This window comes from Myxocyprinus asiaticus, chromosome 24 (assembly GCF_019703515.2).
Source record: "Myxocyprinus asiaticus isolate MX2 ecotype Aquarium Trade chromosome 24, UBuf_Myxa_2, whole genome shotgun sequence".
In the NCBI taxonomy this organism is placed as follows: domain Eukaryota; kingdom Metazoa; phylum Chordata; class Actinopteri; order Cypriniformes; family Catostomidae; genus Myxocyprinus; species Myxocyprinus asiaticus.
The window spans coordinates 41,003,745-41,018,036 of NC_059367.1; the positions used below are offsets into that span (position 1 = coordinate 41,003,745).

Sequence of the window (14,292 nt, forward strand, 5' to 3'; positions counted from 1 at the left end):
GTGGAAAGGAATGTACACCCAGTGACCTGAATTCTGAAAGGATATTCTAGAAGTGAGACAGAGTACGTCGGGGCTGGTTGTCACACTTTTTAACTTTACCATTATGAAATATGTCTGGCTTACTATCTAGACTAAGAGAAAAACTCAAAGCCTACGTAGCTGCAACACACACGATACAGCCTTGATATTTTATTGCTAAATGCTAAACCTAAGAATGAAGACTCAGTCACCTGAATGACCGTCAGAATCATATAAGTCTTCGAGAAAAGGCTGCTTTATTGTACATTGTGCTGGCCGTGGATTCATGGGTGCCACCATGTTGAGATCATATGACCAAACAAATTAAGAGCGCAAGAGTGCCTACTTTTCAGCCGTTTTGGTTCCCGAAGTATTTTTAGTATAATTTTTTTTTTCTGAACCCGAAGTGTAAAGATAACCATGATATTTATGTTAAATGCCCTGATGTGTATTACAGAAGAAAGCAAATCATCTGGGTTCAAAACGTATGTTTGCAAAGCATATGTGATTGGCTGATGTAAAAGTCTTACATTTTCATACAAATGAAGTCATGAGACTAAGTTGTTGTTTTTCCACAAGGATTTAATAAAGTTAAAGAGTTCAAAGCCACAAACCAAAACAACAAGTTTTGAGGTAAATCACAAAATAACAAACTGATTTGAGGCAACAAAAACAAAGGTACAAGACTGTGTACTTAATGTCTTCAATGAGAAAACTACAATTGAATTAAAAACGACTGTAAAATATAAAACTATTGATTTAAAGTAGCTGACTAAAGTCTGGAAATATTACCCTATATTTTACATTTATTGCAAAATATAAAGATATATGCAATTGTACAAAAGTTAGCTCCGGTCCTCAAATCTGAATGGACTAGAGGCATTCCAAGAGTGCTGATTGCTCGGCTTACTACTACACTATAGCTGAGAAATAGAGTTAAACTAACAGCTTCAGCATTAATGCTGATCACAGCTGAGAGTCACGACAGATGGAATAATCAAAAACGGTCAATCTTCGGATATTACTGCATGTATTTAACCGCAATAGTATTTACATTAGTTACATTATACTATCATATCAATATTTTAGATCACCTAACCCAGCCCTTAAACCTAAACCTAACCACTTTTCAACAAAATGAAATATGTAACCAGCAGATAACTTTTGTCACAATAATTTTAGTTACTTCACAGTATTACACCTAAACTTAACCACATCTTAACAATATAAAATATGTAACAAGCAGATAAAAGTACAGTTACAATAATTTATTTTGAAAAAATGATGAAAAAGCAGTTTAAAAGTATTCCAAACCATAGGATATTCCATGAAATTGCATTAAAAAACTTCGGTCATCATTGGTCACAAGACATGCAAGAGCCAATGGCATTTAACAACGCTGATGTAAAACCTGTGTTGTAATGCTTCTTGAGGCGTCAATGTTTGAATGTTAAAACGAGTGCAGGATTTGTTATGACAGACATCAGGGGACCTTTCTTCACACAAAGCAATCGGAATACTTGGAATACACCTGGAACAAAAGTGAGCCACTTCAGCAGAGCAGAATGTGAGCAGAAAACAATGGATTAGTTATTAATCACTGCAAACTAATAAATATTGCTGAGTTCAAATGAAACCAAAATCATTCCCAAACATGTCATTATGACAAAAATGTACCCCAACATATAATTTAAGAAAAATTTAATGCCATTTGCTTCAGTCTATCATGCAGATGTTTTTCATTGAAAGCAATGTGCTTGCCGGCTAAGTTGCAAAACAGACACTGAAGGCTGAAGACACTGTTGCGCTCTATTATTCGCTTTATCTGGATATCTGCACTAAGCTCAGACGTGAACCCCACTGAACACCTTTGGGATGAATTGAAGCACCGAGCCAGGTGCGACCCAACATCAGTGCGTGACCTCACTGAATAGTTACTTATATGCAGCCCTTGTGACAACTTCCCCATGTAATAACTCATGTAATAACTAGCTTAAATATATGCTAATGCACAGAATCATTTGGGGAGACTTTCTTTTTGACTGGTTATAGCAATCAAACCCTCTCACTCTTGCATTAGTAGAGTATAAATAATAACTGTGGACATCTTTGGAAAAGATAGTTTAAAAAACACACACTGTTCCATTAAAATTGACTGTGTTGCCTTCCTTGTTTGCTATGATTTTGCATCTTCAATAACCTCCAAAATCACATGTGAAGTGAAATGGGAAAAAAAATGACAATGTCCTGATTTGCCATTGAGGAGTGCCATGATTAGCACTTCATGAGGCTTGTTTCCTTAGTGGCAATTGGATCTGTGCTGAAATGGCCCATGTCCGACACATCAGCCTACATTAGGAGGTTTCCATGCATGTGTCAGAACGTGTTTAACTCCACGTACCCAGCCATAAAGACAGTAATGAAATCCAGCACTGAACTCCTCTGTGAATATGACTGACTGAACACCAGGTGCTGAGACTCTTTATTCATAACTCACTTAAACAGGAGGTGTCACATTACTACTATGCAATATATATATATATATATATATATATATATATATATATAACTCAGCATTTTTAAAGATGAAAATCAAATTTGTGTGCTTTTGTCACAATATCACAATTAAGTGAGCATATGGATGAATTTGAAATAATTTCACAATTTTGGTTTGAGTTGATGTTGCCATGTCCCCAGATGCTAAGCTAACATCTAAACTAGAAAAATGTCTATACAGTTGCAAGAAAAAGCAGTGTTGTAGTATTCGAGACCGGACTCATGGTCTTGGTCTCGTCATGGACTCTTGAAGATTTGTATTCGGTCTTGACTCGGACTCGAACAAGTGTGGACTCTGGCTTAACTCTGAGACCAGTCGAGTCCCTTTTAAAAAATACCATGAAAGCTTTGACTTAAATGACCATTTTTTTTTTTTTTTGACTGACAATATCAGCAATCTTGTGCTGCAGAATCAGAACTAGTGATGCCCGATTCACAAACAAATCATTCTATTGAGTCGGTTCTTTTAAGTGAATTGGCAAAACGGGTTAGCACAAAGGTCTGAATCGATTCGCTATTCCATCCAGTTCGTTCGGACTGCTGTCACACTGAATAATTTGCACCAATTTCTCACTCAGTGAAACAGCATTGGGATATTTCAGAAACGGAGAACTAATCAAACATTGGATTAATTGGATATTTACCTACAGTCATTTGAAACAAAAGACTGTTTTTTGAGAGGTATCTTTAGGAAACTTCCATTGGTGCTGTCATGTTAAAAACGTGTCATTCTAAACAGATGTCTTTGACTGTTGCACCACATATTGCTGTGTTTTCGGCGTCTCGTGCAGGAGTGCCACAATTATTTACATTCTTTTGTCCAAAAAAAAAAAAAAAAAAAAAAAAAAAGAACAGTAACTGTTAAAAACATGTCTCGAGATACCTGTGTTCAACTCTATTCGTTGCACTGCATTGGTCTGAACGGCCTCGAAGTCTTTTAGAAATGCTTTAGCCATTAGTTACATGAATGCTACACATACTGAAGAAAATTTTTAAATACTTCTCTCAATGGCATCCAGGGTTGGGAGGGTTACTTCTGAAATGTATTCCACTACAGATTACAGAATACATGCTGTAAAATGTAATTTGTAACATATTTCGTTAGATTACTCAAGGTCAGTAACATATTCTAAATACTTTGGATTACTTCTTCAGCACTGGTAGATTTTTCACTTGTTTTGACTATAAAAACTCTGCCAGTAAAAACCTAAATATCTTATGCAGTGTTGTTTCTAAAACAAGATAAATCAAATTGATCTTGTTTTAAGGATTTTTAGATATTTTTACAGGAAAACAATACAAAAATTATTATCAAGAATACAATTTTTGCCCTAATATCAAAGGTCTTACTAGAAAAAAAGAAATTATGATCCAACGTGAATTTTCTTGATAAAAAAATATGATCGTGCCTGGTAACATGTGCATGTAAAGTGGCTAGAAATAGCATTTTATCTTAGCGTAAAGCTGACAATTTACACAAGGTTTATTTCTATTTCTTCTGCTCCAAACTTACTTCAAACTTACTTCTCTGTCTGTTCGTATGAATGTAACACATCATAAGAAAGTGTTTCACCGCTGTTCAAATGCACTTTGGATCACATCATTTATATGTATAAATGTTTTCCATCTGAAAAGACTAAATATTAAATGAAACAAATGACAATAAAATGTAATCTCTTCAGTAATCAAAATACTTTTTGAATGTAACTGTATTCTAAATACCAATGATTTAAATTGTAACTGTAGTGGAATACAGTTACTTATATTTTGTATTTTAAATAAGTAATCCTGTTACATGTATTCCGTTACTCCCTAACCCTGATGGCATCAGAACTGAATAGTTATTTTTTCAAAAAATAAAAACGGTTTCTGTGCGTACCCGAAATGAAATCTTGCAGACGAAAGTAAACAGAAATGCTTTCTTGACTTACAGTGAATGAAATATAGTAGTACAATTGAGTAAATTGTTAACAATTTGAATGTAAAGGTTTATATTCACTTTCTGCATAAACATTGTCATATTTAACACATTATTGATTGGTTTTTAGGCACATTTTAGTTATAGTACAGTAATACTGATTTTTGTAAAGCAGGAATGTTTACTTGAATGGAATATAATTGTATACAGCAGCTGGTAGTTTGTATTGCCATACTAAGCCACATAGGGACTTTGCAACTTTTATTGAGTTTTTCACTGACATTTTAACGCTGACATGTCGTAATTGTAATACCATTTTGTTCATTTAACCTAAAATGTGGTATTTATTTCATTTTTATTCTCAACTGGAAATACTGTTTAACCAATATAAGCTTGAGCATATAATAAATGAGGTAAATACATTTTTGATAAACAAATTAGTGCAGTGGTAAAGGGAAGTTTCTTTCATCTAAGATCTGTGGCTAAATTAAAACAGTGTCTTTCTCCAAAAGATCTGGAGAATGCAATCCATGCTCTTATTACATTACGTTTGTATTACTGTAATTCTCTGTACATCGGAGTGCCTCAAACTACTATTTCACGTCTTCAAATTGTTCAAAATGCGGCAGCTAGACTTCTTACAGCACAAAAAAAAAGGGATCATATTTCTCCCATTTTAGCATCTTTACATTGGCTTTCCGTTAATTATAGAATTGATTTTAAAATTGCTGTCTATGTGTACAAGGCTTTATCTGGTGTCGCACCTAAGTACATCAGTGACCTTTTGAATCCTTACTTTCCCCAAAGAGCACTTAGATCGTGTAATCAACTTCTCTTATCTGTCCCTCGTTGTCGCTGTAAATCTAAGGGTGCATATTTTGTATTTTCGCATGTTGTTTATTAATGTTGTCACTTGCGTATTTGCACCTGGATTTTTTGTTTTATATTTTACTGTACAGCACTTTGGTGCAACTCTGTTGCTTTTAAATGTGCTCTAGAAATAAATCTTGACTTGATATATGAGCCTAGAGTAAATAGTTCTTTAAACTCTACATTTAATACATACATAAACAGTCTTGTCTCTGCCTCGATTCGGACCTCTCCGGTCTTGGTCTTGACTCGACCTCCTCTGGACTCAGCCTGGTCTTTACAACAGTGCTGATAAAAAGTATGTGAACCCTTTGGAATTTCCTGCCTTTATGTATAAATTTGTCTTGAAATCTGGTTGATCTTCATCTTAGCTACAACAATGAACAAAAACAATCTGTTTTAACTAATTACACAAATTATTGTATTGTTCTTGTACATACTGAATACATTATTCAAACATTCACAGTGTAGGTTGGAAAAAGTATGTGAACCCCTAGGCTAATGATATCAACAAAACCAAATTTGTTATTAATTGTTGGCATCCAATTAATGAAACGAGATTGGAGATCGGGTTAGAGATGCTTTGAATTATAAAAAGCACTCAAACATTTTGAGTTTGCTATTTACAAGAAGCATCTGCTGATGTGGACCATGCCTCGCAAAAAAAGAGATCTCAGAAGACCAACGATCAAGAATTGTTGCCTTGCATTGCATAAAGCTGGGGAGTATTTCAAAGTTATCTCAAAAAGATTAGATATTCATCTGTCCACAGTTAGAAAAGTTGTCTATAAATGGAGATGACTTAATACTGTGGGTACTCTCCCTAGAAGTGGTCATCCAGTCAAGATGGCTCAAAGGCCACATGCTCAATTAGGTAAAAAGAACCCTAGAGAGATAGATAAACATTAAAAGGAATCATTGGAACTGGTTAACATTTCTGTTCATGAATATACTGTATGGAAAACATTAAACAGGCATGGTGTCCATGGCAGGACACCACGGAGGAAGCCACTGCTTTCCAACAAAAACATTACTGCTCGCCTGAAGTTTGCCAAACACCACCTTGACACTCCACGATGCTACTGGGAAAATGTTTTGTGGACTGATTAAACTAAGGTTGAATTTTTGGGAAGAACACACAGCACTACGTATGGCATAAAAAGGGCATCACATAACAATATGAAAACATCATCCCAACAGTGAAGTACGATGGAGGAAGCATCATGATTTGGAGCTGCTTTGCTGCTTCAGGGCCTAAACCGCTTGCCATCATCAAGTTTTTCAAGATATCCTACAGGATAATGTGAGGGTAACTGTGCACCAGCTTTAGCTCAGTAGAACTTTGGTGATGCAGGGGAACAATGACCCTAAACATCAAGTAAATCCACTACAGAATGGCTTTAAAAGAAAGTCCACCTTTTGAAGTGGCCCAGTCAGAGCCCAGACCTTAACTCAATTTGCAGTTGCTGCCCTAGGCTATGGAATCAGCTACCACTTGACATTAGACAAGCTTCATCACTGTCTATTTATAAATGCAGGCTTAAAATGCACTTGTATTATCTAGCGTTTTGCAGTATCAATTGAGATTGTCTTGTCACAATTTATTGTATGTATTTTAATGTATTTGTTTTACTTTATTGTATTGTAGTTTTTTCTGTTCAGCACTTTGGTCAGCTTTGCTGTGTTTTGAGTGTGCTTTAGAAATCAATTTTACATTATATATATATATATATATATATATATATATATATATATATATATATATATATATATATATATATATATATATATATATACACATAATATAGTATTGTGCAAAAGTCTTAGGCACATAAGATGTTTCACAAAAGCATTTGTATTAAGATGGACATGTATATCTTCAGCTTTAGTGTATATCTTCAACTTTAGTGTGTTAATAGAAAATATAAATGTTAGACTCCCAAACGTTACTTTTACAAATAGAGAAGATTAGATGAACAGGGAGCCCTGCAACAGATGTCATGGCCCCCACAAAGCCCCCCACTGAACATCGTGTCAGTCTGAGATTACATGAAGAGACAGAAGCAATTGAGACAGACTAAATAGATAGAAGAACTGTGGCAAATTCTCCAAGAAGCTTGGTACATCCCATCTGTCAACAATCAAGAAAAACTGTGTCCAGGTGTACCCAGGAGAATTGGTGCTGTTTTAAAGGCAAAGGAGGTCACACCGAATACTGATTTAGCTTTTTATGTTTATTGGACTTTGTATGACAAAGTGATAAATGAAAACTATTTATGTCATTATTTTTAAAGACATCCTCACTATGCATCATTTTTCACAAGTGCCTAAAACCTTTGCACAGTACTGTGTATATATATATATATATATATTAGTTGAAGCCAGAAGTTTACATACACTTAGGTTGAAGTCATTAAAACTTATTTTTTAACCACTCCACAGATTTCATATGAGCAAACTATAGTTTTGGCAAGTCGTTTAAGACATCTACTTTTTGCATGACATGAGTAATTTTTCCAACAATTGTTTACAGATTGTTTCATTTTTAATTGACTATATTACAATTCCAGTGGGTCAGAAGTTTACATACACTAAGTTAACTGTGCCTTTAAGCAGCTTGGAATATTCCAGAAAATTATGTCAAGCCTTTAGACAATTAGCCAATACGCTTCAGATAGGAGATGTACTGAACTGGAAGTGTACCTGTGGATGTATTTTAAGGCCTACCTTCAAACTCAGTGCCTCTTTGCTTGACATCATGGGGAAATCAAAAGAAATCAGCCAAGACTTCAGAAAAAAAAAAGTCTGGTTCATCATTGGGAGCAATTTCCAAATGCCTGAAAGTACTACGTTCATCTGTACAAATAATAGTATGCAAGTATAAACACCACGGGACCACGCCATCATACAGCTCAGGAAGGAGACGTATTCTGTCTCCTAGAGATGAACGTAGTTTGGTGCGAAAAGTGAAAATCAATCCCAGAACAACAGCAAAGGACCTTGTGAAGATGCTGGAGGAAACATGCAAACACGTATCTATATCCACAGTAAAACGAGTCCTATATCGACATAACCTGAATGGCTGCATAGCAAGGAAGAAGCCACTGCTCCAAAAGTGTCATAAAAAAGTCAGACTACAGTTTGCAAGTGCACATGGGGACAAAGATCTTACTTTTTGGAGAAATGTCCTCTGGTCTGATGAAACAAAAATTGAACTCTTTGGCCATAATGACCATTGTTATGTTTGGAGGAAAATGGGTGAGGCTTGCAAGCCAAAGAACACCATCCCAACTGTGAAGCATGGGGGTGGCAGCATCATGTTGTGGGGGTGCTTTGCTGCAGGAGGGACTGGTGCACTTCACTAAATAGATTGCATCATGAGGAAGGAAAAAGAGGATTTATTGAAGCAACATCTCAAGACAGGAAGTTAAAGCTCAGTCACAAATGGGTCTTCCAAATGGAAAATTACACCAAGCATACCTCCAAAGTTGTGGCAAAATGGCTTAAGAACAACAAAGTCAAGGTATTGGAGTGGTCATCACAAAGCCCTGACCTCAATCCGATAGAAAATGTGTGTGCAGAACTGAAAAAGCGTGTGCGAGCAAGGAGGCCTACAAACCTGACTAAGTGACACCAGTTCTGTCTGGAGGAATGGGCCAAAATTCCAGCAACTTATTGAGAGAAGCTTGTGGAAGGCTTCCCAAAATGTTTGACCTAAGTTAAACAATTTAAAGGCAATGCTACCAAATACTAACAAAGTGTATGTAAACTTCTGACCCACTGGGAATGTGATGAAAGAAATAAAAGCTGAAATAAATCATTCTCTCTACTATTATTCTGACATTTCACATTCTTAAAATAGTGATACTAACTGACCTAAGACAGGGAATGTTTTCTACATTGAATGTCAGGAATTGTGAAAAACTAAGTTTAAATGTATTTGGCTAAGGTGTATGTAAACTTCTGACTTCAACTGTATATATTACATTTAAGTTGACACTCATGTAAGCAAACTTTCACTAGAGCACTCAATCACTGAGCAATGGCTTTAGCTCTTTATTTTCACCTAGTTTGGCTCCATCCTGTTGGGCATCCTGTTCATTTCCTTGCCATTGTGTAAGTAATCAATGTATAAATCAAGTTTAAAGTAAATGTTTTGTTAATGGCTAAACTTTTAAACAGTTCTTCATTGATCTGTACCTTCTTGTACACTTGTTCCTTGCACTGTTTAAGGTTCAGATTGATTGGATTTATGTAAATTCAGCCAATTCAGATTAATTCAATAAAAATTATTAAACCCATCATTTCAAGTCTTAGAAGTGTATATATTTAAATCCATTACCTGACCCCCATGACACATGCCATGATAACAGAGTATTGAGATTAGAAAGATAAGTATGACAATATCAGATAATGTTAACATGATGCTTTATGACGTTCTTATAACAGACGGATGGTAGATTTAGTCAACTCTCCACACCGGGCAGCATACTCAGTTAACAGAGAAAGCAAATAAATAAACAGTATGTTAGAAAACATACATTTTAAAAGACACATCAAATAAAACTAACAATCGGTTCTCTTCAATAATAATAATAATAAAAGGCAATATAGATAATTGATATTTTAAAAGCATTAACATTATTTGCAGCATATGCTTGAAAAAAATATACTCAGTGGAATCCATCTTAAATAATATAATAATAAAAAAGGAAATTATGATGAACAATATAAAATAAGAAATTCTTGGTGTACAAACGTGCCATAATTTCTTCCAATACTATTTAGTCTGCTTTTAAAAGTCCCTTGAAATCAAAAAGCTGCATCAAACCACAATAATCTTATGACACAAATATCATGACTGTAAGTTACAGTAACAGTGGATGTTATGTTACATTACCAAAAAAAAAAAGCATATTACTATCATGTCCCTGTAATTCAGATTCCCATCTGGAATGTGATTTTATGGTGGTTTGATTAGTTCATTGCAAACACACCCTGAGAATTTTCATCCCTGATAAACTGAGGTCGATAATACCAGGGCATGTCAACGGAATGGACAAAATATGTGCCATTACGTGTAGATTATATTTTTTCCTGCAAAAAATTTATAACATAATGCCACAAAATTAATGGTTCTTCATTATTATTTATACCGATTTAAAAATTGTATTACAATCTTTTTTTTTACTGTATTTGGGGTTAAAATGTACTTACATGTCATGGAAATAATTTTACAATGCAAAACATCTTAATGGTCCTGAAATAGGATTGATTTTCTTTATGCAAAATGTAATGTCTTAATAAATAAAAAAATAATTGGGCTATTTAGGGGGTGAAATATGACCCGTTTACATGAGATTCACCCAAAAATGTTAACCTGGAATTCAATCAGCTTACACTATATATCAAAACAGAACAAATCTGTCGCTAGAAAAAAAGTCAAAGTCATTATACATAACGACATGATTAACTGAAATTATCATCTATGAACATATGCATATATTTTATGGATGGTTCCTAAAAAAATAAAAGAGGCCTTCTAATACTTCAATGCCGCATCTGGATGCTTTTCCTAACTGACAGGAAGGTGTTCCCAGAAAAAAAGATCATCTTGATCTAGTGGTTCATGTCACTCTTTGTGCAAAAGCAAACTTTCATAAATACACAGAAATGGTGCACATGGTTTAAAATATTCAGAACTCAAAATGAAAATGAAAAGTGCTACAGTGAAGTTGGTAAAGCTTAGGCAGCAAGCATTTTCAGTATTGGATATCCAGGATGCTGTGCTGAAATGTGTTGATTAAAGGTACCTCACCTGCATTAGTGTTATCATGATGGATGTGTGTGTGTGTGTATTTGTTTATGGATGGTTGAAGTACCAAACCCAAGTGGTTCAAACAGTAACTAGGAAAGGTTTCAGGTCCGAAGTGGATCTAGTCTCAGGTTTGGGTCCCTAGAATGCTCCGCTCATCTCACATGAGCCGTAACTCGAGGTTGCAGGCTTGTTCGCAGACGGCACGGCTGGCGTCTTAGATTGTGATGTAATGTTGTCGGAGTTTAGCAACTAAAAACTCATGGGTGAGATTGTGTCTGGTGATTATTCCAACAATCTGAAAGAGATGTAAGCTGCATAAAAATCACTTTATATCATTTATACACAACAAAGTTAAAGGAAAATTTAAATTTTGTTAAAAAAAAAAAAAAAAAAATACATTTGTTATCATTTACTCACTCTCAGGTAGTTACAAACCCTTTCTTTCGTGAAACACCATAAAAGTATCATAAAAGTAGTCCACAAGACTTGTGTGCTATATTCCAAATCTCCTGAAACCATACAATAGCTTTGTGTGAGGAACAGACCAAAATTAAAGTCATTATTTACTGATAATCTTAAGTTTAAATTTCTTAAGTTTCTCACACAAAGCTATTGTATGGTTTCAGGAGATTTGGAATATAGCACAGGAGTCTACTGCTTTTGGTTTGTTCCCAATTGTGTCAACTGTATCTGAGAAAAATGTTGAGTTGATACGACAAAGCAATCAAAAGTTATAGCATTACAAATATAATTTATCATAGTGTCCAAAAGCCTCTCCAAGCAAATAAAACATAATAATTGTACACAAGAACTAATTCCACCTGCAAACACAACAATGACTAAAGGTATGCATAGCATGGAGACATAATTTCAGTAATAAGATTTCACAGAATGAGTTTGGTATGTGATATTTTATGTTCTGTTTGTTTTTCATGAAGTTATAAGTGAAAAGGCAGCATATAAACGACACCAACATAATTGTCAAAGACACACTCTTAGCTATTACTCGCTATATTTTTGTCTGGGAGTAAAACAAAAAAGCTGATTGTATTCCATTCTTTGAGAGCTTTCCAACAACATATGACACATGGCTATTTGATCAGTTTGATGTTTTGACTGATTACAAAAATATGTACAGTGCAGTTTAAAAAACAAAAAATGATCAAAACGGAACACCTCAGATTTGTCTGCAAATTTCAAAGCACTTGTTCAGTTCTGGTCATAATGCCTTCATGCATTGTAAAATACAGCTTCTAAGCTTCCAAACGATACCCATTTTGTGTTTGTCAAGACTGTATTTATTAATATTTTGACGATTCTTTTTTTTTCACAAAGCGCAACTGAGCATTAAAGGGTTAAATAAAGAAAATAATTCAGATTGTCATTTGGAAAGACAACTTTCCTTTTGGGTAAACTCTTTCTTCAAATGTAAAAATAAATGCTAAATGCTCAAATGTGGAGTTGTTTCTCATTTAGGTATGTTTACTCTTTGTTGCGTCTACGTAACACTTACCTCTCCCACTGCATTGACTACAGGCAAGTGTCTGAGCCCCATTGTCCTGAAAAGGTTGAACACTTGGGAGGCGCGTGTATTTGGAGAGACAGTATATGGACAGGGGTTCATGTAAGGAGTCACATCCTGTGAAAGAAAAGAGTTTCTGCTTGAGTGTAATGAGTCTAATTATGTTTGAGGGAGAGAGCACTGAACAAACTATTATTGTACAGCTCACATCACAGCAAGTGCACTTTAGCACTTCCTGTGAACCAATTAATATAAATTAAGAGCCATTCTCAAGCAAACACACACCAATAACATACATCCAAACGTTTTTCAATTAGACAAACATTTCTGCCCCCTAGGAAGATAAAGGAAAATAGCCTACCATCTGAGCAATTTAAGCTTGAATTACCACCTGTTTTCTCCAGGGGGCAGTAAGTGAATCTCCAGCTGTATAGGCAATGCGCAGCTTATACAGAGAACAAACCACACATACTGACAGCAGACAGCACAAGATGAGAACACATTCTTGCTTTCAAATACAGCATGATGGAGTGCAAATTACGAACGCAGGGAAGACATGTTTTTCAATTTTTCAATCTACGTTTGGACACAGCGACCTAAAAACGGTACGTTTATGATGCAACGCAACCAAAGTGAGACGCTCCAAAAGCCTCCGCCTTAGGCAGGTGAACATTTACGTGTCCTTGGACAAGCCCATATAATAAATCTCGGACTGACTGACAAATTTAGTTGCAAAATGAATTGCTGTGAACTGTAGGCAAATGATTGGCTTAAGCTCAATAATATGGAAATAAACAATATATTGATTTCTAAAACCACTTTTTGTTTTGTCTTATCAATTCTTTACTTATCTGCAACAATAATGTAACACATTTTAATGATATGAATTATTATTTTTTATAATATATATATTTTATTTAAAATTATTTAATCATATTAAATTATTTCTCAGCAAATATTTATATATGCGATTAATTGCAATTAATTCGATTAATTAATCGGCATACCATGCAATTAATTCGATTAAAAATTGTAATCGATTGACAGCCCTAAAATGAATATAAATTTTGGTTTCCTCGCAGTCATTTGGTCACGGTGAAGGTCGGGGAGATGAGAAAAAGGTTTAATCCAGGTAAAATTAACCATAGTTATACTCTATTAATAATGTAGTAACAAGGTTTTTTGGCGGAAGCCATAGTTTTAATGCAATTAACCATGGTGTTACTATGGTTATATGGTGATAATATAGTAACCATGTTTAATTTTGTAGTTATTATGATTTTACAACTAAATACCATAGTGATACTATGGTTACTGTAATAAAACCATAGTTAATTTTTGTAAGGGAAGGTTAGGGTTAGGTTTAGAGGTAGGGGTTAGTGTAGTAGGGTGTTTGTGGGACACTAAATAAACACAAACACTGCAGTGGTGCCGCCATACTGATATATTACAGTATAATAGCTTTACTTTTTATTGTGTTTAATGACTTTTTCCTCATTTTAAAGAGTGTAGAAACAAATCTGCCAGAATTTTGAGATTTTTTGCAATTTTAAAAAAAAAGTTTTAAAATTCTACTTTGCATTTTTTCCA

The 14,292-nt window shown here is 34.7% G+C and overlaps 1 protein-coding gene across 1 annotated transcript in view; it reads right to left on the reverse strand.

Moving 5' to 3' along the window:
* Positions 1-7,632: 7,632 nt before the first annotated feature.
* Positions 7,633-14,292, reverse strand: part of LOC127414471 (H(+)/Cl(-) exchange transporter 6-like) — a 33,068-nt gene continuing 26,408 nt past the window's right edge. Inside the window, exons 22-23 of the mRNA XM_051652512.1 lie at positions 12,694-12,819; positions 7,633-11,475 (exon numbers count right to left, since the gene is read on the reverse strand). Of these exons, the coding sequence (XP_051508472.1) occupies positions 11,395-11,475; positions 12,694-12,819 (207 nt within the window). The 3' untranslated portion in view covers positions 7,633-11,394. The remainder of the gene's footprint in view (positions 11,476-12,693; positions 12,820-14,292) is intronic.